The sequence below is a fragment of the Nematostella vectensis genome, chromosome 9 (genome assembly GCF_932526225.1).
Source record: "Nematostella vectensis chromosome 9, jaNemVect1.1, whole genome shotgun sequence".
NCBI classification, from domain to species: Eukaryota; Metazoa; Cnidaria; class Anthozoa; order Actiniaria; family Edwardsiidae; genus Nematostella; species Nematostella vectensis.
In genome coordinates this window covers 11,055,541-11,083,436 of record NC_064042.1, presented here as the reverse complement: position 1 = coordinate 11,083,436, position 27,896 = coordinate 11,055,541, and the positions used below count along the sequence as shown (strand labels likewise).

The following is a 27,896-nucleotide window of genomic DNA, read 5'->3' as shown; positions in this document are numbered from 1 at the left end:
GGCTTGCAAATAAAAGAAACAAATTACTAAAACGGGGCTCACATTGCTTACTAGTTTGGGTAAGGAAGTTTTTACAGTACTTAGAACGGAAAAATACAAAATCACATAAATTAGCCATCATATTCCAGACACTGTCTATAAATAATGGATGGCAGAATTTTATTTTTTTTATTACATTTTATTTAGCATTAATCGTCTCATTTCTATTCTCAGTGTTCAGACATTCATTAGTTGAACGCTCAAGTTTAAGTATACCTCGGGCAAATCTCAGAATAAAGTGAATATACTACGATAATAAACAAAGTTTCAACCTATCAGCTACACAGTAGAAAATGGCATAATTGATACTGACGAATTTTGTCCCCTTTTTACGAGCTCCTTCAAGGGCTGTTACGTGTCTATAGCATTAAAACATTTTCACACTTTTAAAAACACTTTTAAAAACACCTCCGCAATATCAATATGGGAACCTCCTTTAAAATTTCATTTCTCAAATAAGTTCCCTGCACATTCATGATTTGGTGAGAGGAAGGGAGGGAGGGAGGGAGGGATGCACGGACATATAGATTTCATAAGAAAAGAACTCCCTAACTCTTCAATGAAGACCTGTTTTTAGATGCGGAGTCCACGCCGTATCCTGCGAATGAAGAGATTAGGATGCGAAAAAGCCAGATTCATCTTCGAAATCTTGTGATCAGCACTGTGATCCTCGTATATTTATTGAACACCTTCAACTCATTTTGGAGTACCATACAGACGCATTATAGTGATAACTGGTTTTATTACTACTTGATTTGTACACCTATTATTTTCTAAAACAAATATTATTTTTTTACAAATGAGATAGGACAAATCGCCTAAAATGCTGATGAGAACTCACGTCTGAAAATGCATGAATTTAATAAATCTTTATATGGCTAACTTATGTCTACTAAATACTAATTATCTTGATTTACCTAAATTTTTACGAAAATATACTTTATCTCAATTCAAAATAAGAAAATATTTAACCCGATGTTTCCCATCTATCAAAATCAAGTGATATCTGTCGCCCAATGACAGGCGTTCTACTCGAATGACCAAATACAGCCACTTTTGATTCAATAGAGAGATCCAACAGTAACCTGCTTGCAGGCGGTACTCGGTGTAATTATTGCTATCAAATGTAGTACCTTGTAAATACACAATGTGGAGTTCCAGAAAACCAGAAAATATCCATTCCCCCCATGGAGGGGATTAGAAATTCCGGGGGGTGGGGCTCAAACGGGGAGGGGGGGGGGGGGGTAAAATGCACTTTTTCCTTAACAGTTACTGTATTTATTTCCATTGGGTTGGAAATTCAAGAGGGGTGGGGGGTCATACCTCCTCCATGGGGGGGGGGGGGGGGGGGTATGGGTATTTTCTGGAACTACACAATACAAAAACACTTTCCAGCCTGGTTTTACAATATTTCAGAACATTGACAACTATGCCAATCGAAGCGGTTCATTTCAGTCTAAAGATACCTAGCCCTAGATAGTCTATAGATACCTATCCATAGACAGTCTATACATACGTAGCCCTAGAAAATCTATAGATACCTAGCCTTGTTTGACAGAGTTCAATGGTCCTTATTCTTTATTACTTGAACCCGAATCTGAGCGCATGTATGTCTTCTGCACTTTTATTACCTTCGTCGCCGTTTCCGAGGCTGATTTGCGCAGACCAAATTGGGGCGAACCGCTGAGTCGTGTGACGAAAGTAGAGCTCTCGCCGCCAGCGCTAACCGGTTTGAACTCGTAGTTCGGATCTGATTCGACGGAAACCTTAAATGGACTAGAGCGGTCAACATCCGATTCCAGTCGAACCTTGGGAAAAGAAAAGCACTTCTAAACGTCTGCGATTTAATTAAAATTAAATTTTGAGTGGGAGCATAAAAAGGCGGCGGGATTGGCCTTTTTAATCATAGCCTTTCTGATAGTTGATAGTTTTTCCGGCACGAAAACCCCGAAAACACGAAATTCGTATACCACGGACGCGGATCTATCCAAGTTGGCGGCCGTGTCTAGGCTATTTCAACCAATATTCACCCCCCTATTGGTATCAATACTCACGACACTAACTGCACCGGTTCCGGACGAACTGCTGCTCGACTTCTGGGTTCGGGTGACGCGTGTGAAAACCTCCCCCTCTGAAGCATCCTGAGGGTCCACGCGCACCCTGACCAGCGGGCTTGAGCTGCGCTGGATGCGCGTGATTCGTTTGGTGGTCACGGTTGAGGTACTGGAACTAGACACGTCCTCGCCATTCTTCTCAAAAGGCGAGCGGACGGTGACCATGCGCTTGGGGCTCATCTCAACTGAAGAGACCTACACAGGGCGATTTGTTGTCAGTCTTGTTACGATCACCATATCAGGGGTGTGTGTGGGGAGGGGGGGGGGGGGGGCGTTGGGGGGTCTAATTACCGCAATACCGCACAAAATTTTCAAAAATTCGGAAGTATCGCACACCGCACAGAAGGACGAGGTTTAGAAGAGCATGCGCGACACCCCGATATTTCTAGGTTTCCCGCTAGATCATTCCGTACCAAGGGCACATTCCGTGCACCACATAACTAATTAACAACGCAATATTTTAACTTTTTTTACCGCAATACCCCCGTTTGAAAGCAAAATCTCGCAGTGTTTTGAAATACCGCACCACCGCATGTTTTTTTTTACTCTTTTCCCGCAATCACGTACAAAAAAAGGGCTAATAATACCACAATACCGCAAAACCCAACGTCCCCCGCTATATAATGTGAAAGCTATTATGAAAGCCATCGGGGTCTGAATGTCAAATATATTGAATAGAAATGCAAGGAGTTAAAACGTATCGCCATTGCTGCTAAAGCTACAAACAAACAAGAGGCAAGAGCATGGGGCTAGAGATGGGAAGACATGGTGCGCAAACATTTCGCTAATCTCTTGCCCCCGCTTGCTACTCATGCTAGCACAATGGGACCAAAAGGCTTTGTCTCTTCAGCCAGATTTTTCAAAAAAAGAACAGAGAAACTATTGGAATTATAACAGGACCGGCTGTAAAATTTAGAATTAAGACTTAAGTGGGAAAACTTGTTTTGAATACAGAAAACCCTGTTGCAAACATGTTTCGGTTGTATTGTCAGACCGGCTTGGCAGAGAAACTAGACGAACCCCAGTTGGCACTTGTCAGACTTGTATATCTATAGCTTACTTAATGGCAATGAAACCTGTTAAACCTGATAGCTATTTTATACTTGTTGGCAACGAAACTGCTCAGACCTGTCTCTTGTATATTCACCTTCTTGGTTGGTTCCGAGATGATCAATTCGTGCGAGACGGGCGACTCCCTCGGACCTAGTACATACTCGGTGTGATAGCGGTTCGTATCCGTCGACACCATGCCTTTCAACCTGAAGATCTCCTGATTTAAGTGCTCGATCTCCGTGATATAACCCTGGCATTCCAGATCCTTGTTCTCGAGTTCTCGTTTGTAATTCTCGATGTCTGCTTCGAGCTGAATGGTGACGCCCCTGAACTGACCATCCCTACTGTCCTTATAATCAGCGATCTGCTTTTCCAGTTTGATGATGATGGTGTTGCGGTGGTTTAGTTCTACGTCCAAGTCTGCCCTCTCATTGTTCAGTTTCTGGATCTCTCGAATGTACCCAGTGCACTCCTGGATTGTGTTATCTAGTTCGCGTTTCAGTTTCTCCACCTCTTGCTCGTTAGTGTTGTTGATAATGCGGAGTTTCTCGATCAAGGTTTCCTTCTCGATGATCTCGAGCTGAAAAGGACAAAAAGATATATTAGTGTTGTGTGCCTACTGTTCTATTCGTAAAAGTGTGAATATTTACCCCTAGCTTCAGTGTGTGCGTCGTAAGAGTGTAACTAGCGTTAGAGCTCGCGCGTGACGCTTTGTAGACGGAGAATGTCTTAATCGTAGTTTGTTTTGTCAGCTGTAATGTGACACGTGAACGTGTATCAGTGACAATGGAAAAGGACGTCACCTTTGTACTGTTCGAAATAGAATCTTAGAGCTGATAAAAGGAAATGGCTTAATGACCAGATGGATTGCGCTCAAAAAGCGGCAGATATGGGAAATATGAAGACCCTATACGAGAAAACGCAGAGTATCTGTAACGATAAGCCCCGCAATTCCACCGCTATCAACAGAAAAGAGGGGACAACGATTACTGAGGATTCATCCAGGTTAGCTCGATGGAAAGAACACATCCCCAACCGTGCAGCACCGACAGACCCAATAGTGATTGATTCAGCTCCAGAAATAGATGAAATCAGCACTGAGCCCATCACTAAAGAAGAAGTTAGAAAGAGTATAGGACCCCTTAAGAGTGGAAAAGCAGGTGGCTTTGACAACATTGTAGCAGAGTTACTTAAAGCAGACCTTGAAACATCCACCCGAAAACTACATGAAATAATCCAAATGATCTGGGAGGAAGAACAAGTCCCCTTGTAATGGTAAAAAGGATTAATCGTCAAGCTACCAAAAAAAGGGAACTTAAGAGATTGCACGAATTGGCGAGGCATAACACTCCTCATCATCGCAAGTAAAGTCATAGGTAAGATTCTCATGGAACGGATGAAAAAGGGAGCAGATGCAAATCTGAGACAGCCCCAAAAGTAGGACTTAACATCAGCCAATCAAAACCCGAGTACTAAAAATAAACTGCAAGAACCCAGAGCCAATCAAGCTTCAGAATGGCCAAGACATCAAAGAAACCAATGACTTCACCTATCTTGGAGCCTGCGTAAGCACTGACGGAGGTGCTGATAAAGACATCGATACCAGAATTAGCAAGACCAAAGCAGCTTTCAGGAAACTGAAAAATGTGTGGGGCTCCAAACAATACAACAAGACCACCAACGGAAAAAGAAAAGTAGGAAGACCTAAGACAACTTGGAGGCGGTTGATGGAAAAGGAGAGAACAGAGGCAGGATGTAACTCTTGGGATGAGGCAAGGGTGGTAGCTCGTGATAGGCCCAAATGGAGGAGAAGTAATAAGGCCTTATGCGCAACTGAGCGCGAAGAGCATAGGAAGGAGGAGGAGGGGGAGGATTTGCACGACCTGCGTGACTGTAGAAGTGTGCGCGTTACCTTGTCCTGTTCCGTGTGTGTCTACCTGAGTAGTCTGTAAGCAGCTGGACTACGTGATGACTTTGCGTTACCTTGTACTGCTCGATGCGCGTCTCTATCAGGGTGATCTGTTCCGTCAGTTGCTGCGTCTCTCCCTCAGTAAGTTCGCGGTCTGACCGTACCGCCTCCATCTGTTTGATCACGATGTTGTATTCGTTCCGCACTGTCGAGATTTCTGCTTCCAGGTCGTATCTGAAGCAAAGGAAACAAGTTAGGAAACAAACGGGCGATGGCCCGTTTGATAGCGCTGCTCTCGTCACACCATACATGAAGATCTATCTTCAATTGGAGCAAAGGCCATCATGCAAATCTCGATTTCCTGGTTTTACTTAACAATCCGTACCAGCTCCAGCGATATAACCTTTCCCTTTACCAATAAAAGTAGCCGTAACAACCGCATTAGTTTGTGAGAATACCAAGACTTGTGGACATAACAAAGCCAAGTGTAGGTAAAATAATATGACACTTCAGGGGTTTCATTTAGGCCCGGCGGCCGGCGGAACTTTTTTCTGAGCGCAGGCTACTAAAAAAAGTCGATTAATGTTTTGTTTTAACTAATAACTTCCACCCCATACTTATCAATTTCCACCGATTTATTTGAACTTAATGAAATCCCTGCACTTAGAAGTCTAACCAACTGAGCCTCTCATCACTCTTCAGTTCCCACCTCAAAGTTCCATAAATCATGGTCGAAGTGTAGCGTGGGGTAGGTGGAGCGCAACTTTTAAACTTAGTTACCTCTCCTGGTTAAGCCTCTCAATCTCCTTGATGTATCCCTCGCACTCCGCCTCCTTGCTCTCCAGGTCACGTCTCAGTCGGTCCAGTTCTGCGTCATTATTAGACACCAGTAGACGCAGCCTCTCGATGATTGTCTCTTTCTCTATCACTTCCAGGCGGAACTCCTCTACTCGTGTCTGTATCTCGGTGATCTGTTCGTTCAGTACACTTGCCTCGGACTCGCCCATGCTCTTGAGGTCTTCGGCCTGCACCACAGCGACCTCGTGTTCATGGCGCGTGTCTGCCAGGAGTCGCTCAAGCTTGCTGATCTTATTCCTGCAGGATATGAGATACTAGATTATGAGAACCAGGTTATTCCCTTAAGGCGTCAACAAAACTTGCAGCCATATAATGTGAGTAAGTGAAAACTGACAAAACAGTGGGAATCAAACAAGACGACGTAAACTGATAACAAATATAATGACAGTGACTAGAATAAAGCTTAATTGGCGTTTGTGAGGTGATGATGATAATAATGATGATGTTGATGGTGATGATGCATTTTGAGGATGATGGTGGTGGTGGCGGTGATGATGAAGATGACAAAAAAATACTTACTTTAGAGTTTCGATTTCCATTTGGTCCTCAGAGTGCTCTTGGTTCAGTCTCTCAATCTCTGTGATGTACCCGTCGCACTCACTGTTCTTGTTCGCCAGTTCTCGCTTCAGCTTCTCGAGGTCTTGCTCGTACGAGCTCGACTGGAAACGTAGCTTCTCGATTATCGTTTCTTTTTCAATAATCTCTCGCCTGAAGCTCTCGACTCGGGTGTTGATCTCGGTGATTTCTCGGCTCATTATATCAGCATCGGTATCTCCCTTCAGCCTCATCTCCTCCACCCTTTGCTGGTGCTCCTCGTTCGTGATCTTTTCCTTCCTGACCTCACTCTCCAGGAAGATTACTTTCTCTCTCAGCTCCATCACCTCAACCGTCACCTCATTCTTCTCCTTGGAGATCCTATTTAGCTTGTTATTTACCTTTTCGCACTCGTTTTGCTTTGTGTAATAATCCTTCTTGATAATTTCTAACTCGTTCTTCATGTGTTCAATGTCATCATCTCTTATGATAATATCTTTCTTCGCGTTCTCCAGCTTGACTTGTAATTCAGATATAAACTTGACGTGGTCATCCACCTCCTTGTCTCCTCTCGACCTTAGTTCTATCACTTGCTTCTGAAGGTTGGATTTCTCCTTTTTCTCATTTTCTAGTTGAGCTTCAAGACTGCTTACCTTACTTCGTAAAGATAACACTTCCACTTCAATATCCGACCTTAATTGGTTTGTATCGTCAAGGCTTCTTCCAAGATGTCTAAGATCCTCTTCCTTTTCCACCATCTCCTTCTGCACGATTGTCAACTCGGTCTCGATCGTCGTGATTTTCTCGGTTAGCTCTCGGATGTAAGCCTCGTTCTCGGCGATCACTTTCCGATCTCGCTCGATTTGATTCTTCGCATCATTCATCTGTTTGGCGTATTCCATGTTATCATCGTCACCCTTTCGTTTCTCATCTTCCAGCTGTGTCAAGAGCTCCTCTTTATCCTTGTTCACTTCTTCCATAATCCTCTCCAGGTTGCGCACTTGCCCGCGAAGGTTCCCGATCGCCATTTCCATCTCTGAGCGTTCCTTGTTAGCGATGACCAGCTCCTTGAAATGCCCTTCGCTGTCAATAATCTGGTTGTTCAGATCGCGTTTTAGTTTATTTATCTCGTTGTCCATGTCGACTTGCCTTGACTTCTGATCTCGGATGATGCGGTCTTTATCCGCGAGATCAGTGCGGTAATTCTCGATCTCCACGTAAAGCTCATTCATCCTTGTTCCAAAGTCTTTGGACTGATCATCTCCTCTCTTTCTGTAGTCATTCACTTGCGACTTCAAATTCTCCTTTAATCGACGCTCTTCCTCTAAAGCGATCTCCAACTTCTTTATTCTTCCCTTTAGGGAAATTATCTCGTTCTCTAGATCCTTTTTATCTTGTTCATTAGACTTCGCCGCCGTTTTTGCCTCTTTAACCTGAATCATCAGTTCAGCGATCTCATCCTTTAAGTCTTTATTCCTCTCTTTGATGTTCTCGTAGTTGACTTCAAGTCTAGAGATCTTCTCCTGATAAGTAACGATCTCTCGCTTGAGGGTATTCATTCTGTCTTCAAGCGCCAGGTTCGAGTCACTGTGTCCACCTGCTCTCTCCTTCTCCGCTTGCAACTCGTGCTCTAGCTGTGAAACTCTCTTCAGAGCGGACAGAAGTTCAATTTCGAGCTCTGACTCTCGCTCTTGGAGCTTCTTATAATCGGATTGAATAGTGGTGAATATCTGCTCAGAGGACACTTCTACTTGTTTCGACTTCTGCGTCTCCAACACAAGATCGTGCAGCTTGCTTTCCATGATGTCCAATTCCTTCACCAACGTCTCCTTCTCTTCTATCAGCTCAGTACGCTCTTCCATGAGATCGTCGTATTTCTTCTGTAGTATATCAAAGGCAGCCTCCAATTTACCCTTCTCAGATGACACCTTCTGTAACTCATGCGTCCTACTTGATAACTCCTTCTGCAAGTCCAAAATCTTATCCTGTGACTTATTTTTCTCCTCTTGCAAAATATTAATAGTGTTCTCGTTATTCTTGAGCTTGCCGATTAGATTATTATTCTCGCTTTGAAGTCGTTCATTATCCAGTTTTACTGCATCGTAGTCGTCGGGTAACTCGGGCGCAGCCTCGATCTCCTGGACGTTTGTGGCCATAACGTAGTTGGTCTCCTCATGGGTGACTTGCAACTCTTTGTAGTCCTTCTTTATATTCGCAAGCTCGACCTTCAGCTTTTCATTCTCGTCTCGAAGCAGCCGGATCGTGCCCTCCAGTTCATTGTTTTGAAACTCGAGTTTCTGCTGGTCGAATTTCATGTCTCGGAATTCCAGCGATACACGCTCGTGCTCGTCACGGAGGGAGTTCAATTCGTTCTTCATCATTTCATTGTCGTTTTCCAGGTTCTCGTTTTCCTCTCGCAGTCTCTCAATCACCGCTTTTAACTCAGGGAAATCTCTTATCTGATCTTCATAATACTTCTGCTGCTCGGCTAGCTTCTTTTGTAACTTGAGGATCTCCTCCTTGAGGTTGTCATTCCTGAGCTTGGTCTGTTCTAGGACTCCCTTAAGTTGGGCTTGCTGCTTCATCTCATTTTGTAGCTCCTCCTCTAGACTTCCCAGCTTGTTCTGACTATCCTGCAACGCAATGCGCATGTCATTTTTCCCGTTGTTCGCAGCCTGGAGAGCGGATTCCAAGTCAGAGACCTTCTTCATAAACTCCATGAGCTCTCTCTTTAGGGTGTTAACTTGGTCTGTCGTCTCCTGAAGGGCGACCTCTGCCTGTGTCGCCTTTTGTTGAGCCGCTACGAGATCCTCTTGCTGGTTCCTCAGCTTTTCCTCATAGGATGTCTTGTACGCCTCTAGGCGATTGATTTTATTCTTTGCCGACTGAAGCTCTTGCTCTAAGGTCACGACTTTCTTGCGCAGGTTCTTGTAATCGCCTGAGTCAACAAGATCTTTACCTTGGTACACAGCAAGTGATGACTCGAGGTCGATAATGCGCTCGTTCTTCAGGTCATTATCATGCTTCAAAGACTCGAGATCTCGACTAATATTTCCGTGTTCCATTACAAGCTTGTTGTACTTTCTGTTCAAATCTAAGTAATTCCTTTCCGCATCTTCGTTGTCTTTCAGCGCTTTTTGATAGGATTCTTCAAGATCCTTCAGTTTTTTTTGCAAATTAGGGTCTACCCTTCGCTTGTCTCGCTTGTCGTCTATTGAGCTGCGATACTCAGTGTACTTCCTATTTACGAGAGTAACTTCGTTTTGAAGCCTGCTTTTTTCGTTAAGCAATGCTTCTAGTCTGGCTCTCAACTCAGCGCTCTCCTTCTTGCTGTTCGCGAAGTCCTTCTTCAAACGGTCCTTCTCCGACTCGAGGTTTTCATTCCTTGTTTCCAGATACACTAGCTTTCTATTTATTGCAGAGATCTCATTCTGGAGCCTATCGTTCTCCTTCTTTAACGTTAGATAATTTACTTTGTACTCGTTTAGCGATGACGCTAGAGTGATATTCTCTTGCCGGAGCTTATTTTTATCATTAGCTTCCGTCTCCAGGCGATGCTCCAGGTCCGCTGCCTTCGACTCTAGCTCCTGCCCCTGTAAGATAAGCCCGTGATTTGCATGCTGCAAGTCGTCATGTTCAGCACGTAAGTTGCCGAACTTCTTCCTCAAGGCGGCGATGTCTTCCTCTAAAGTTTTGTTACTGTTTCTGTACCACTCAATCTGACTATCCTTGTCTTCTAAAACACGCTCCAGACCTTCAATAGCAGATCGAATCTCCATCAGCTCGCGTTCATTCGCCATGTTTGCTTCCTTCTGCTGGTCAAGCCGATGTCTTGTATCGTCTACTTCCTCCGCAAGGTTCTGTTTCTCTGTGACAAGACGGTTTACAGCCTCCTCGAGGTCGGCTGTCTTCTTCTGATTCTTGATAAGCTCTCTGTTCAGGTCATCATTATCTTGCTCTAATCCCTTGATCTTCATTTCAGCATCACTAGCCTGTCCCCTCAGCGAGAAGTTCTCTTTCTCAAGTTCATCCCTGCGTTTGGTTACATTAGTAATAGTGGTCTTGTTTGTTGAGACTTCCTCACGAAGTCTATTCACATCTCTCAAGAGATTACCCCTTTCCTTGGAGACCGACTCCAGATTCTCAGCTGAATCTGTAGCATCCTTAGCCATCAGCATCTCTTGCAAGTCGCGCTCAGCGTTCAGCAGCTGCATCTCGTTGTTCTGTACCATGCTCTCCTGCTCCTGGACCTGGACTTCAAGAATCGTCTTCTCCTTGCTGACATCCTCCAGTTGTCGTTCCATTTTCCTGACGTATGTCTTTGTCTCCTCAATCTCGCGAAGTGTCGTTTCCAACTCGTGCACAGCGCGATCTCTAGCCTCGTACAGCGGTGCTAATTCATCATTTGCGGCCTGTAGGTCGTTCTCCAGCTCAAGGATCTTCTCACTTTGTATGTCATTCGTTGATTCCAGTTTCGCGATCTTGCTCTCATAAGCCTGTGCACGGTCCCTGAACTCTCTATCCTTGTCTTTATTTTCCTTATCAGCTCTCTCAAAATCTTCAACTCTTTTTCTTAGAATAACGACTTCGTCGCTTAGATTGGATGCTCCGCCTTTGTTTGAGTCATAATCATCTGCCATCGATCTTGTTTGCTCCTCGATCGTCTTGTAGCACTTCTCGATATCGACTTTCTCTCTCACTACCTTATTGTGTTCGTTCTCGATGCGAGCGAGTTCTCTCTTCAAGTCGCCGTTTTCCTTGACAAGCCCGTCCCTCTCGTTCCTAAGATCATCAATTGTACGATCTTTGGCTTCGATATCTTTTATGTAGAACTCCACCTTACTCTTCAGTTCATTGGCAGTCTTATCGGCTACCATCCTGTCGTCTCGATGCGTATTTAGCATGTTTCTGAGCTCGTTAATCTTCTCCTTGTTACTCTGTTCGTTCTTCTTTAAGGCAGTGATTTGGTTCTCAAGCGATTTTATTTTCTTCACGTTTGATTCATTCTCAAAAGCGATCCTGTCGCTTTCAGTCTGAGTACGTTTTATTCCCGCTTCCATATCATTTATCAACTTATTGAGTTTAATGTTCTCAGCTTTTAACTCATCAATATCTGCCTTCAAGTCTTCTTTTTCTTTCTCCGTCTTGTCAATGGCAGCCTTCAAATTGTCGATCTCGTCTTCAAGGAAATCCTTGGAGGTTAGGAGCTGCTGGATCTGGTTATCCTTCTCGTTTAGCTTCGCTTGGGAGGTCTCCACCAACACTCTCATCTCCACAAGTTGTTGTTGAAGCTTGCGGTAGCCATCTTTACCCATCGAACCACGGCTCATCGCATCGTCTAGCTGCTTTTTCAAAGACACAATTTCCTTATCTGAGAACTCGGTCTTCAACTCCAAGTCGGTGATAGTCGCATTTGCAGCGATTAAATCGGCCTTAAGATCTTTCTTGTCATTCTTTAGCCGCTCATTTGCCGTCTCCAGGTCAGTAATCTTTCTCTCTAGTTGGCCCTGATGGTATTGCAATTCGAGAATGCGCTTCTGTGACTTCTTGAAATCCGCCTCTAGTCGTTCGAGTTTATTTGCTTGAGATTGTATTTCATTTTTCAAGTCATCCTCTCGATCTTGTAATCCATTATAGAGGTTCTCAAACTCGTAAGCCTTGTTCTGATAACCGTTGCGTTCGTTAGACAATATATCTTTCTCCTTTTGAAGATTGCCTAGAACATTCTCGAGCCTTGAAACCTTGATGTTAGCTTGATTCAACTGGTCTTGGAGATCCCTGACCTTTTCCTGGTTACTGTATCGCGTTACCTCCACCTCCTTCTTGAGTGTAGTCATCTCGTTGGCGTAAGAATTTGTGGATCCCATCAGACCATCAATGATGCTTTGCTTGTCTTTGACTTCCTTTTTCAAGCTGTTTATTGTTCGGTCACGCTCTCGTAGTTGATTCTGCGCAGTCACAAGGCTCTCTTTCGCCTTTCTGTGCTCATCTTTCACGGTCGCGAGATCACCAGACTTTTGATCCCTTTCCTTCTTCAGGGAGACAACTGCAGACTCAAGATCATCAATGGAATGATCCCTACTTTGAAGATCTCTTTCAAGACTACTTCGAATATCCCTCCATCCCTTCATCTCACTATCGGTATCCCGTAGTCTGTTCTCTGCCACAACAACGCGCCTCTCCAAGTCCTCTTTACTGCCTTTGAGGTTCTCATTCTCCACCAATATCTTATTCAGCTGTCGCCTAGTTTTATCATAATCTCCTTGTAGATGCCTTATCTTCGCATTCAACTCATCAATCGCTTTATCTTTCCTACTAATGACACTATTTAATGTCTCACTGAACTTCTCGTTTTGGGACGACTTCCCTTCTGTCTGCACTAACCGTTCCTTGTATTCCAGCAACTGACTATTTATAGCGTCTAATTGTTCTCTTAATTGCGTAACTTGCCGCCGACTTGTCTCGAGTTGTGTCTCAAGTTTCGAGACCTTCGTTTGCAAGCTGTACGCATCTTTTTCCGCTTCCTCCTTGTCGTGTTTTGCACCCTCGAGGTCCTTTTCTAATTCTGCTACTCGGCTTTCTGCGGCCACCATTCTTTGGTAGTCACTCGACTTCTCTTCTGAAACCTTTTCCACCTCGAGATTAAGCGAAATGATTTTCTCCTCTGCGACATCCATGTCGTTCTCAAGCCGATCAACCTCCCGTTGTTTCTCGCTCACTTTATTAGTAAGAGTTTTGATGGTTTTCTTCAGCTCCTCGTTGTCCATCTGGAGAAACTGATTCTTTTCTCGCTCATCCTCGAGCTGCCCCGCCAGATCTTTCTCCCTGTAAACAGTCAGGCCTGGTGAGTATGGCTCATACACAACAAAGTCCATGAAATGAGGTGTTGCCTAGCTAGTGAGATAGCAATTCAGGTACGGTTGGACTGGCCAGATAATGATTTAAGGCTATCTGGTCTACTAGGTCAACCCATATTATTGTGTTTTTTGTTGTTGTTGTTATTGTTGATTTCGGGTTAATCACTTGTTGGTATTTTTTTAAATATTTGCTGAGCAGAAAAAAGAAACGAAAGAACGACCGATCTATCAATCGATAGACTGACGACCAATCTAATGCCTTCGTGATTGACTTAGTCACTGACTGACTAACTGAATGAGCTAGCAAGTGAATATCTGAATAACAGAATGGCAGGTCTGTCAGCGCATGACTTACCTATCCACGGCATCCATGTAGGAAGACTCCACTTCGTCCACTTTCATTTGGATCACACTCGCCTCCGTCTGAAGCTGCTCAAAAGCCTTGTTGTCGCCTTCTTCGTTTAACACCTTCAGCTCCTTTTGCGCACTCAGGTACTTGTCTTCCATTACTCGATACTGCTCCTCCAGATCCTCGTAGCTTCGCTTCAAGCTTTCAAGTTCAATTTTAAGGCTATCGTTCTCTTCAAGAAGCTCCTTGACTTTTGGTCTTAGTTGCTTTATCACTTCATCTCTCCCTTCCAGGTCTTTCCTTAAGTTCTCAGCAGTTCGCTTCACCTCTCCGAGTTCTCGCTTCAGGTTCTCAATCTCGTCGACAAGCAAATTTTCGTGCGCTGTCAATTCCTTGACTTCGGATTCAAGCACAGAGTTGTCTCTCTGCGCTTTGTCTCGTTCATCACGGAACCGATTGGACTGCTGCTTGAGTCCACTAGCTTGCTTCTGGAAATCATTTCTCTGCTCCTCGCAGACGTTATATTTTGACTGCAGATCACTCAGCTGCTTGTAGTAAGACTGGAGATCCTCGTTAATACGGTCTCTCTCTTCAGACGTGATGTTATAGTTCGTTTGCACCTCCTTCACTTGTTTCTGTAAATCTAGCAGCTGATCATGGAGGTCGTTTTTCTCGTGCTCAAGTCCAGCGTTGCGTTTTTCAAGTGCGTCATTTTCCGCTCGATATCCGTCCATCCTTTCTTCAAGCTGATCATTCGCAGAGCGTAAATCGCTTATGGTCTTTTCGCGTCTATCAATATCCGCTTTGTGACGATCAGCGGCGCGTTGAAGCTCCGCCACCTCTGCTTCAGTTTTGATTAAATTATTCTTTAACTCGCCTGCCTTCATTTTCTCGACTTGTAAGTCGGACTTGAGTCTATCCCTCGCAGTTAATGCCGCGTCAAGCTGAGATTGGAGTTTCGCTAGCTTATTGTCCGATTCCATCACCTTCCTTTCCAAATCGGCCCTTTCATTCTCCCTGATATTCAACTTCTCGTTCGTAGTTGTCAACTTTGTTGAGATCACCTCGATCTCCTTCCTCAGATCATCTCTGTCCCTAAGTACCATGTCGTAATCTGATTTGAGGTTATTGACAGAGTTACTGGTGTCGTCCAATTGGCTCTCAAGTTCCTGTACTCGGCTGACCATCGCCCCGTCTACCCGATCCGAAACCTTGGTCTTGGTAACCTCTAGCTCATTGGTCAGATCATCGACCTGTTTCTTCAACATAACTTCTACAGATTCCCACTCGTGGACTCTATCCTTCCACTTAAGCTGGTCCGATTCATTATCCTTCAACTTTCCTTGCATCAGAATCATATCACGTTCAATTCTATCGCGCTCCTCCTGAAAGCTTTTCGCATTATTTTCCAGCTGAGAGATCTTTATTTCATGCTTAGAAATCACATCCTCTAGAGTCTTGTACTGGCGTTTCTGGACCTGCAAAGCAGTTTCAGATCTATTCAATTCGGATTTCAAGCTCTCTATTTGTTCTTCTAGGTCGTCGTTCTGGCCGCGCAGTTGGTCGATCTTGTGGTCTTTAAGGGCGCACTCTTCCTTGGCTTTGTTTGCGACGCGCTGGTTTTCTCGGACCTCATTCTGGAGTTTGCTGATTATCTCACGGCAGCGCTGAAGTTCCTTGCGCAAATCGTCAACCTGGTCACGAAGAGTGTCTCTTTGCTTGACAGTGCTCTGGAACTGCACAAAGAAAAGAAAAAAAAATCTCTTAGCAGGATGGTTTATTATTTCATACTCTCTCACATAAAACGAAATCAAAACATTAACAAGATCGAGGTTATTTATCACGTAAAGATTTCTCAAGATTCATGAACAACAAAAACAACATCAAAAACGTGGATGACAACTAAAAAAAAACATATCGACTGTTCTCTTTTAGGGGTGTTATTTATCATACACGAGACGACGTTTTAAGGTATTGGTCACTCACTTGAACTTCGTATTTGGTGACAACTTGTTTCTCGTTCTTGGTGGCGTTGTTCGCATTTCGGCGATAACGGCTGACGTCGTCTTCAAGGCGGCTGATCTGAAGCACAGAGCAGCACAGCGGTTATTTCGGATTATGTTTTGTGGTACATTGCGGTATGCTCGCCTGAATACGACACTACTCCCGATGTTTTAATAATTGTTTTGGAAAATTCAAGTACAAATTAAAACGCTATTTACGAAAATCTTATGCGGGGTCCTCTCCGCGCGCCTTTTCAAATTATTTTTCTTAGGGTGCGATAGTTGGAAATATATTGAAGGCAAATCGGGCCAACTCTATGGTGTTATTGAGCAGTATAAACTTGTTGTAGTGTGATTTCGTTCGACTTGGCGTGGCATGTTTGTGGTGTGGTACTTTATGGTTTATACTGCAGCATGGTATGGTGCCGCGGTATCGTGTGTGCTGTGTTGTGTGTTGCGAATTTGTTTGGTGTAACGTGGTGTGATTTCGTGATCTCGTCTTTATCTCCTTTTTTATCTCTGATCTCTATCTCAGGGGAGTCTATAGAATTTGAAACGGTACAAGCACTTTTACATCAAAGGGTGGCACGAGATGCGCATGTTAAAAAATTCGCGCACCGATATGGCCACTGACCTACCGTCACCTTAGCTGGTCCTCACTTCACTTTTTTATAAGTTGTACCGTGGTGTTGCGTGATATAATGCGGCGTGGTGTTCCATGGTTTGATACAATGCGGTTCAATATGCTACAGTGTTATTTTGTTTGTTGGGTTGTGTGTGAGGTAATGTGGTGTGTTAAGTGTAATTAAGTGCTTGTCGTAAGTAAACTCAAAACCACAATGGTTGGTTCTCACCGAAACGCAAACGCAATGCCGTTATTTCCTTTTCTCACTTGAACCTAAACACTAGTGAAAGATTCCTACGTCTTACTAAGAACCAGTCTTAAATGTTTTAGTCACGATTTGTGCTCTAACCTTGGCTTGCAACTCGGCGTTCTCGTTAAGCAGGTTGTCACGCTCGTCCACCACCAACTGGTGATTGGCGTCCATCTGGGTCAGCTCGTCACGCATCATGAAGAACTCCGTCTCGTCAACACCTGACGACTGCACGTCCTGAGATTGCGTGACAGTCATGGACATCTCAGTGCGCAACGTCGCCAGCTCCCGCTCGATGGTCTCCTAAAAATGACGACCAACGTCAGTAAACTCTGACAGATGCACCGCCCTGGTCTTCCACCAATCGCTACAATAGCTTGCGTAAGCTGTAGTGAATGAAGGTAGTAATTCGCTTCAAGGGAATTTTGATCCAGGTTTCGAAGAGCTGAACTGACTTTCGTGACACTGTTTTTTTTTTTTGTTTAGGCTTTGAATATCTCTCATCATTTTGAGAAATAAGTTTTCCTGCATTTTTTATACTCCAAAAAGGAAATTAAGCCATTTATATCATAGGATAGAAAGAATTTCAGGGTTATTCGAGCGAATTAAGTTCACAACTGTAATAGGTGCCGTTTGCATGTTTTATCGCCTACGAAAACACGCGTCACGCAAATAATGTTCATCAGGGGCACAAGGGCGTTCTACTTTTTTCGGGCCTACTTCAATTTTTTTTATGAATAATGATTTTTTTTATTCTATGCACATATATCCTCACTTTTTCGATGCGTATTTTCTCGAGTGAGCGCCCTTTGGAGCTCAGCTCTCGCCTCAGGCTCTCTATCTCGCGTTCCCGTTCGCGGGTTTTGCGATTCGCCGCTGACAGGTCCTCCTGGTGGCGCTTGCATTCTGAGCGGATGTTGAAGACTTGCTCGTCCAGTCTCTGGTTCTCACGCGTCAGTTGGTCGATGCGCTGGTTCAACTTACTGACCTGAGAAAAATTAAAGGAAACTATTAACACACCAAAAAATACTTGGGGTTAAACAGCTCCCGGATACTCGGTCACCCTGTGGTATGATATGATGGTGTGATATATGGGTACCCTGTGGAAAGGCAAATTTCTTTTAAACACTATAAGTTGGGTACCTGTGTAAAGACTATATATATACTATAGCTCCCGGTGGAATCTAAAAATTGTTACAGTAAAATAACATTTTTGTATTGCTTTTTCAATAGTCTAAAGGAATTACAACATTTTATGAATCAGGAATAGTATTCCAAATTATTACATGATTAATATTGGCAAATGGATGATCACCTCCTCTTATAACCTGCATTCACAATTCCAATCAAAATTGCGTCGGGGAAATTTCTCGCCCCTCAATTAAAATTTTGATTACTTCTACTCTCAAGATCGCAATCGCATCAGAGACTTTACGATCAAAACGCTTGTCATTCGATCAATCCGGCGCCATTCTTCCTACTCAAATGAGTACGGTACCCAGTCAATAACACCTTGTGGTGACCCATTGTCTAGGGCATTGTAGCGGTTTGATGAAATCATACATATTTTCAATAATGGCTGCTAGTCAATTCGACATGCTGCTTTTGCACTAATGATACTATTGATGTGAATCAGTTTTATTGGTTCAGGCGACCTCTAGACCGATATAACCAGATTAATCAACGAAGAAACGGCCACCTACCAGTCAGTCCTTAAACATCAACAGCAAACAGGTTAATAGGGAATCGCTTTTAATATTTTCAGTATTTGTGTGTTGGGACCCCTAGGTCGATGCAGCGCCGTAATGCGTACGATATTTACCTGATCGAACAATTGAAGGGCGTCGCCTAGACATAATAATCATCGGTGGGCTTTTAACAAAAGAAATTATTCATACGACCGATCTACCATTTAGACAATTATGATAGTTCTCTCAGACAAAACAAAATCCTATCGCCAGGCGAATCAAATCAAAAAGAAGTCAAAAGAAAATGTGCCAAAATAGTCTGGGCACTGCTTATCCAATCGAGTTACACGGAAAGGAAAATAAACTCAAATAAAATAGATTGCTTTTATTGTGTGGCTAAAAATAATAAAAAGGCTCGGCTTTAGCGCGGCGTAAACAAGTATAGAAGAGACTAGAATTTGTTATTAATTTACTCTTTATGCTCGAAAAAAGAATAAGAATGGTGTTTCGAAGCATTTTTGTTTCGGTGAACATGGCGTGCGCTAGGATTGGGTTCAAGCAAAATGCATACACTTTTATCAGAAAGCAAGTTATGCGAAGAAATCTGGATATAAACATCTAAAAACGAAGAATTCAATTACCAATTACATTCCCAAAATCAGTCGACGGAAATGATTCTATTTCGCACTTAGCTTTTCTACTAGGGAGACAAAATGGCGGGATGTCTCTAAAGACTGGTATATCCCTAGAAATAACTGGACTCAAATCGTCTATCTGCCTTCCTCCGGCGGAACAAAATTTAAATAAATACAAGTAAAGAAATGCCCATGAGATAACCACTTATTTTGGTACCCATTGGTATGCTTTTATGAACCATAAATAAATAGAAAATCAGAAAAATAAAGGATTTAAATAGCACGAAGAACTAATAAAATGATGTATCAGCGTGTTGGGCTATGATCATTACCGCGGGCTCACCCACGAATCGAGCTTTTTGTATAACCGCTGACCAAAAGACTACAACTCTTTTCTCAACGCCAGGCTCTCAAGCAACGATTACATTCAGATTGACTTGCTATTTGAAAGAGCCACTCTCTTGAGCCTCGACATATTCTAGGAATTTGGACCGGACGTTCTTATAAAAAAAGTTCTAATAAAAAGGATCAGCTAGCATGACAAATAAGTTGGTCGCTACTAATTTCCATTAAATTATTAGTACTATAACAATTATCAAAATTAAAGGTTGTGCAATTATTTAAGTGCTTGTCAATTTTTCTTTTCCTTTAGTATATTCGATATATGCCGTCCATAAAGTCTGTCTCCTTAACCCCCCCCCCCCCCCCCCCCTTCTTCCAAAATGGTCCGAACTGTTGATCGCTTTTGCAAATTGCAGCATGGAGATCGCGCTGCTTCAGGCTCAGGCAGGGGTTGTCAAAGGTCGCAGGGACACGATAGATAACAGCTGTAAATAGGGAAGGAGTTAGATGACTCTTTTGCAGTTTAACACATGACAGTCTGGTTTAAAATTAATTTGATGGAAAGGGTTTAAATATAAAAATTTCTTTACTTTGTCACCAAAAACATGACTTACAATAATTGCCGCAAACGATATGGAATGGTGTTCATGGTCAATAAGTTTCATCTAAAAATTGTAGTCCCTATGATGAACTAGACAGCCTGATTTGTATTTACTTATGGTGTTAAATGCTATTGTTGAATAAATGCATCATACGAGTCTAATAACCCACTTGAGGTCCAAGACTTGAGATAAGACAGTTACTGTATCGTAGTTATCAAGACCTATGCCTTGGTATTTCCAGTAATCGATCCGCATTGCGTTGATGTTCCCGCCAGATTCCGCTGCTTTTCCTGACTATCTATCATGATTGCATGGCGTTGAGATAAAAGGCCTTAACCCGAGCTTTTGCGGTAGCGTCGTTTCGTTAGCAGCGGATCACAGACCTAGATTAATTGAAAAAAATAGCGGCTTTACTCATGCGGCGATTGATGGAAAGGTCCGACAGGTCAGATTGACCAAACACCGACGAAGGAATTCAGATAATAAAATAAACGAAAAAATATATATTTAAAACTGTCTTAGAATAGCACAAGCCAAACAACCTTTAGAGTACCGGCATCTTCAGGCAGAATATTACTTTAACTAATATTGCATTGCACTGGATGAGTTGGCACAAATAGGAATTAAAACCGGGTGCTGTCTAAAATGAGTTTTTATTTGATTGCATTGGCGGCTAGCACAATAAACGCCATGAGACGAGGTGAGGGGGAGGGGTGGTGTAGATCTTTGATAAATTGAAACCTCAAAGTTTCTTCTTCAAAGGTAAAGTTTCTTCTTCAAGTCAGAGCACTTCACAGGACAAGATCTCAGCAGACCACTAGACGAAATCGGGATAGACAACACCATGATCACGCTTACGCGAAGACAGACACCTAGGATGAAACAGTCCGCCTTGGCTGCGCAACTCATCAAAAGATTTTAAACAATGCTGCTACCAGGTTCAAGATGCGAATCATTTAGATACTGGAGGTCCCAATGTATGTTAGTAATATCGTTTGCAATTTGCCAAGTGCCTCCTTTTCCGCCCTTTAAATCGAGGACGCGCGTCAACAAGGCGCCAGCTAAAATCTCCCTCGATCCTAGGACGTGACCTTTATTGGCACATTGAAGCTAATAACTAGAACTTGAACTAACTCGATCAAGTATTGCCTCATTCTGAATCAAGAGGGGATTAGACACAACTCATATATTCTTTGTCATCTGCTTTCCTTTTTTTTTCGGGGCCCCATTTTTACCCATTTATGTTGTCGATAAGAGCCTAGGTTTGCAAAGCCCTAAGGCATTTGACATCTTAAGACCCGGGCGAGAAGCTACATGCCTTAGAGCATCAGTACTGGAGCATACAGTATTGGTATTATTGGAGAGTTAATACTGGTTACGTTGGCAACACCTCTCCTCTATCAAATAGGACAGCCCCACACTTTTTGTACATAGAGTAACTTTCCAAATATTGGACTTTACCAGTTCGCAAACACCCTTTCCTACAACTCTTTTGAATACATAGTGTATGCTTCTGTTTGGCTGCATTCTAATAAGCCTCTCATGTATAATGGGGGGGAGATGGTAGGAGAATAAGGGTCCTTTCCCTTTAGGACATGTGACGTTCACCACACAAATGCTGTATGCTGACTGTCTCGTTGATAAGAATCTTATGATATTCCATGGGAGTCTATTTCACCCTGCTGATGATATTTGTACAAGCTTAATGACAACATTGCCCTCTGACCACCAGGGCTTGCATTAGCACGTCCGAGCGACAATAGCGCGTCGGTTTATCCACAGGGTTTGATTTTAACTTCGGGATCATGGGTAAGAGGAAACAAGGTTAGACGCTACAGCCGAAGCCAGCATGTGATACGGCGTACGGCGACAGACTGGTGGTCGGGCATACGGGCGGTAGAATACGGAAAACCGACCGATAACAGCAGGAGACCGATATCACGGTTGTTCGATAGTGGAGAATCACAATGTATTGCCCACGCGTTACATATGCTTTAGGATAAGGAAAGAGTAATATTTTGGTGCCCTGGTGCAGCAAGGGCGTATGGAAAAGGACGACTGCGCTCGCGTCCAACGGCGTTAGGATAAGAAAATAGTAAGACACTGGTGTCTTGGACGCACAAGGGCGAAAGGATAGGAGAGTGCTTGGTCTAGATGCAATAGAAAAAGGATGTGTTACTTAAGTGCTCTTTGGCAAGCAAGGGGTGCTCGGAGCCAAGGGCGCTAGGATAAGGGAAGAAAAACAGTTTGGCGGCCTGGTTCAGCAAGGTTGACAGGATAAGGAATACCAGTTTTGGCGGCGTTGTTTAGCAAGTCGACAGCATTAGGAAAGAATAACAGTTTTTCAGCCTTGTTCAGCAAGGGTGACAGAATAAGGGAAATACGGGGATTAGATACGGGAATGAAAGGTTTTAAGCTTGAGCACATACATAAGACGTTTAACGGACCGAAACAATGACAGATGGTTCGGTAATAATATGCGCATGGATAGTCATTAAATTAACGAGGCAGGCTAATAATGTTTAAGTTATTATTACTAATGCACCGAACAGTTATCATAAATACAAATACAGGGGCAACAATGTGGAATATTCAATTATATTCACCAACGAGATTCCTTCATAAATCAAAGCGTTCTCCCAGGGTTTATTTTGAGTTGGGTGGGGGGGGGGGGGGGGGGGGGGATGAAGGGGGAAGGCGGATGATCCTAAATATCAATATATATGAGTTGTGAGCACACGTATACAAATACACAACAAACAAGTAAATAAATTATTTTAGAATATAATAATGATATTAACAACAAATGAAAATAAATGATATTTATTTAACACTTATCTATTCTTTATCCGGTGTTAATGGGTATGCGTAAGTGTGCAATTATGTTTTAATTGCTACTCGGCTGGTCATTACAGCCGAGTAGCTGTAGTGACCAGCCATTTTCCTCACTCTGCCTCAGATACACTCCCTTGGAGTGTATCTGAGGGCAGAGTGAGGAAAATGTTTATAAATACATTTCTTAAACATTCTTATATTGTTTGAAGGCTTTGCATAGCAAACAGATTCGGAATATTCCCTTATATATCTACCCGTACCCCAGCTCTTGCATGCAGCAAACAACAATGCACAATGACTTATAATGGACATCATTTAGCAAACTTACAAAGAAATGGCTTCTAGCGAGCAACACGGCAATACATTAACAACTTTACGGACAAATGGAATACTGACAAGCACTTACATTAAAACTCTTTAAAGGTTCCCATATAAGGAAAAAAATTAAGTAACGCAAGAGTTGCCTACGATCAAGAAAAATTTATAATCTTGACACAACCTGTCCAAGCAGTCGATCTGCTGAGAAAGGTTCTATTATTTTGATAAAGTACTTTCCCACGATGTCAGTCTATTTCATTGCGCATGGCCGGTCAATCATGGCTAGGAGTGTGAGAGAGTAAGGACTTACTCGTTTGCAATCGCTGCCAAGAAAAGGAGATGATAAATTGCTCTCGAGAATAATCTGTTTATACAATTCATAATTGCAAGAGAATAAAATACCATGAGAATCTTAAAATTTTGACCTATCAATAAACCAATAGTGCAGTGAAAATGAAGCAAATATTCTGATAATTTGATTCAGGTGCATTCACGGCAAGAAAAGTTTCTTTTGTGGTTTTCGCTTTGTTACGGTTTTCACATGTTTAATATATGAGTCTGATCTCAGTCAATATTGCCATTACCTATAAAGAATACCAGACTGAAGCAGATGTAATCAAAATCTAAAACCACGCTCGTTTTAACGCTAAAAATTGGTTTTGTTCTTGTACAAAAAGCCAATACACAACTTCATTAACAAAACACTATTCAGATAGTGATGTAAATAGGTGTACGTTCCTCTATATTATTGAATGGGAATGTGGCGAGATGCGAGTATACAACGGTGTGCAAGTAGGATGTTGAATATACACACCGTTATACCATCACACACGATCGGAGGATCAATCACCAAATACTTAAAATAATAATAAAAAAATATATCATAGCCATATATGTATTATTGTTGTCCTTGGTGAAACACAATTGGGGAGAAACATTTTTTTGGATGCAGTATTTGGGAATGTATACTGCATGCTCTGAATGTACCACGGCGAAGAATCCTAGACAACAATCATTATTACCCAACTCAACTTTCGCCGGCCCGAGAGCAACCCCTTGTTATGAATGACTAAACTCGAGATTTCCTACCTCGTACTGGTGTCTTTCGCGGTCAGCTTCGATCTGTAGCTGGAATCTCTTATACGCGGTCTCCAAGTCGATGATCGTGTCTTTAGCCACATCGTATCGTTTCAGCGTAAGATCCCCCCGATCGTCAAGTCGCCTTGAAGTCCTCTGGACGCGAGAGTACGATAACACGTTGTCCCCGAAGGAGGTTCTACTCTTTGCCTCGGATTTCTCGCTCCTGTAAGTAGCCTCTGAGGACTTGTCTGCGCGAGAGGGTCCGGGGGTGACTTGCTCGTCGCTCATGGTGGAGGTGGAGTTAGGAAATTAGTGATAGTGTGCGCCAGGTTGAAGGATGGTATACAGCCACGACTGGGTGGTCAACGCCGTGATGCTGCTGCAAAGCAACGGGCACAGTTATGAATGAGCCATCGACCAGTCTTGCATATAATGTATTCCGGTACTTGGGCGATCACACTATGTAAATAGACGTTCTCGCGAACAACTTTAGTAGAGGCAAGAATGCCCCAGATTGCAGAAGCAGTCGAACAGGGTGCAAATTTAAATCTCTATCAACACTTTAAATCGCTAAGTATAAGCATGACAGAGTGCTCATATCACCCTAGTTTACTGTAAAATTCAAAGCTTCACAAAAGGAATGATAAATAAAAAAATTTTTTTCAAAGATCTTCAAGTAGCTCCATCTTGAAAGAATCTTGCTGTCACGAAAGTTATTGAAACCTTCAGGCAATTGATAAAGGTCATAAAAAGATAATAAAAAGCAAACGGAGTTTGGCAGACAGTGCTAGACAATAACAAGAACAGGAGCCAGATCGACCATGACTTTCTTTCGAGTTGCAGTCTCCTGGTAGGCTCACCCGTTAAGCTCGCGAATTTTCTAGCGGCGGTTTCAGGCCGGCATGCAATTTCTAGACAAAATACACTAATCAGGTCCAAGTAATAAATTGGGGCAAAAAAATAAACATATGCATACATAGCGAATAAACCCGATAACCTAGATAAAAGACTTTGCCTTGGCTTTATTGAATCCCAATCGATGGGTTTATTTTATCTTAAATAGCCAGGGTAAAATAAAAACTCCCAATTATACTTTATGAAAAAAGGGTGAGATTTTTGAGGGGAAAATCAAGGTGCATATGTTTAAAGAATTTAAGTTTTAAGTACGAGGGTGCGGTACTACAATTGACTTATCAAGGGACATGACACAACATTTGGTACCCTCGTCTGATAAAAAGGGATTATTCCCAGGATACAATTTATTGAGCACGATAGTTTAGACTTCCATGGAATTGAGGGCAAAAGTCAAGAATTACTCCTTTAGGCTGAGCTGGGCGTTCAAGCATTATAATTATTTATAGCTTGGTTTAGAAGGCTTGCCGCGTATTTACGTCGCTTTTACTTCACCACTAGATGCCTTTGTCAACACACAGTCCACTGCTACGTCTATATTTGCGTTCATCTTTAAGTATGTTTAGAGTATCAAGATTAGTTTAAATTCCTGTTGTTCACTGCATACACTCAGGATGTGACAAGAATCAGTATCTGAATTAATCATCCAGTCATCCCTAAACTGTTAGAGTTTCAAAGCATATAATAGGCAGCTTGGTGGTAAACAGCTTTGCATAATAAAGTCACAGTATGTATCAAGGACGGGTGTATGTTGATGTTTCGTGTGTTTCGGAGGCTGGGCAAGTAGCAAGCTGTGGTAGGATTCCAAGGGTGTTTAGGGGAGGTTCTTGCAGTGAAAGATGTCAACGAGACAATATTATTTGCATTTCACATCTGCCAACTAACTGTTAAGCCCCTTGCTAAATACCTCGAAAGAATTGGCTAAATGCTTGTGTTTTTGTGAAGGAATATTTTTAAAATACTTTTTTATTATCAAAGAGCGCTGATTGTAATCGGTGCAATATTATAATCAATCAATATTAGTTCAAGAACAAAGAGCATACTAGTGAAAGACCTTTTATGCATCATTGCAGAATTAGTTTCTGCTACAATTTTACATTGTGCCATTTTATCAAACAAGCTGAGCCTCCTATGATCTTCACAGCTTAAATGCAAGCTCAGCTTAGACATGTTCTAACTAGTACATAAATAGAGATTGGAAGCTTGAGTTGCAATAAAATTTAATGAATATTCTATGTGAATTCGAGGAACCTTCTGATTCTGATATGATATTGGTTTCAGGGTTTATAGTAAAGCTAAAGCATAAGTAAAGATACGTATATGTAAATTTATGTAAATTAAAGGTGAAATAATTTTACAGGGTATTATTTGCACAAAACAAGTTTTAATTCCAATCAGTCTGATTTCAGGGCTATTAGTATGACACCAGGAGGTTGTCAAAAGTATCTATTACATTAGGGCTTTCTATTTTTGCTTAAAATACTAATAAATAGAAAAATAAGCATATTAAAATTGTCGCAATTTTTTACAACCTAGGATTCAAGGCAATTTCATGGTTGTCTGAGACAAAATGCACTCTAGCTAAGAAGGTATGGAAGAAACCCCTGTCATATTAATAGGTGTATTAGCAGGTGCGGGGATTTAGCAATTAGGCCGTGTATTCTTATTACAAACTCCATGAGATTGACTGTGACATTGGTACGCTACTTAATGCGACCAAAAGCAATATTTCTGATATTAGTGCGTGGAAAACAGATATTAGTGCGTGGGAAACATAGATTAGTGCGTTGAAAACAAATAACATCCCTAGCCCAGCTCCAGCTTGGAGAGGATTTTGTTCTAGCTGGGCACGAAACCCTTTTCCCACGATACGCACCGTAGCGTAGAGTGGCAAACACATGAGATTTTTAAATCTTTAAAAACTGATCCACTGGGAATTAACTCTCACCACGTCATGCACGACAGTCGTATTTATCTACATGGGAAATGTACCGTTGGAAAAACCAGTGGGTAGAGATCCAGCTATTCTAACGCTATTGGGCAATTCTCAGCTAACCTTTAAATGAAACACTTGAAATTAAAGCGAACGGCGCTTGACCTCCGAGCTAACGCGCGGTCAAAAAGCAATTGATTAAATCGCGTTTTTGTAGCGGTTATAATTTAGCTTCAGCTACCATTTGTTGTTTTAATTCAACAAAGACGATATCGTGTTAGGCTTTGATAACTAGAACTTGCTAAGAATAAATATTTACAGTTTACTAGAGCTCTCTAGAAAGTTTTGTTCTGAGTAACGCAATCCACGCATATGAATGAGGGTGATTAAACTTCGAGACTTATAAACAATGAAGGCGCTGCCATGAGAAAAAAAATCCTTAGAAGAAAGCGTCGTTAAAGCACTATCGGTGTTGAATTATCGTTGTGCATTTCATATCATGTAGTCAATAGGTTCCTAGACATTTATACACCAACCTAGATTACTTTATGTCAACAAAGGGTTGAGATAGCTAGTGTACAGGAGTGTAATCTTCAGCCACCCTGGGCGAGTTCACTATTCTCTTGCTCGCTCCGGTACACAAGGAATATCAACATAACGCAATCGTTAGAGCTAAAGTCAGCGCAATCGAAGCGTAGCCATGGAAATTACGGCGAAATGGAGTTCACAGAGCTCACCTTGATTTCCAGATAGGCGATGCGATAGAGGAGTCGTCGAAGGGGAGGAAGCGAAATCGCGCGAGAGAGAACACGGTCGAAAAGACCAGTGATGCAGGAATAATTTACGACTCAAAGCGACACAACTCGCATCACAACAAAGTAATAAAGAAAACCCACCACTAATATCCGCTTTAGAATTTTCTAGAGGAGGTCACTGCCCTGTCACGGCCCGACGCGCTAG

General features: G+C 42.5%; 1 protein-coding gene across 3 annotated transcripts; it reads right to left on the bottom strand.

The window, feature by feature from the left end:
• Window positions 1–764: 764 nt before the first annotated feature.
• LOC116614941 (major antigen-like) lies at window positions 765–27,825 on the bottom strand. Of its 3 annotated transcripts, none has more exons than XM_032376561.2 (12): window positions 27,674–27,825; window positions 24,101–24,470; window positions 17,367–17,579; window positions 16,691–16,894; window positions 15,700–15,795; window positions 13,720–15,449; window positions 6,493–13,332; window positions 5,896–6,210; window positions 5,190–5,349; window positions 3,301–3,786; window positions 2,094–2,348; window positions 765–1,847 (listed from the first exon to the last, which is right to left on the bottom strand). In XM_032376561.2, the coding sequence occupies exons 2-12, from the start codon at window positions 24,377–24,379 to the stop codon at window positions 1,611–1,613; spliced, it is 10,815 nt and encodes a 3,604-aa protein (XP_032232452.2). In that variant the 5' UTR covers window positions 24,380–24,470; window positions 27,674–27,825; the 3' UTR covers window positions 765–1,610. The 3 variants fall into 3 exon arrangements, with proteins under 3 accessions (XP_032232452.2, XP_048588254.1, XP_048588255.1); XM_048732297.1 differs by having other exon boundaries at window positions 24,101–25,002; window positions 27,674–27,823; XM_048732298.1 differs by having other exon boundaries at window positions 24,101–24,467; window positions 27,674–27,822.
• Window positions 27,826–27,896: the final 71 nt, after the last annotated feature.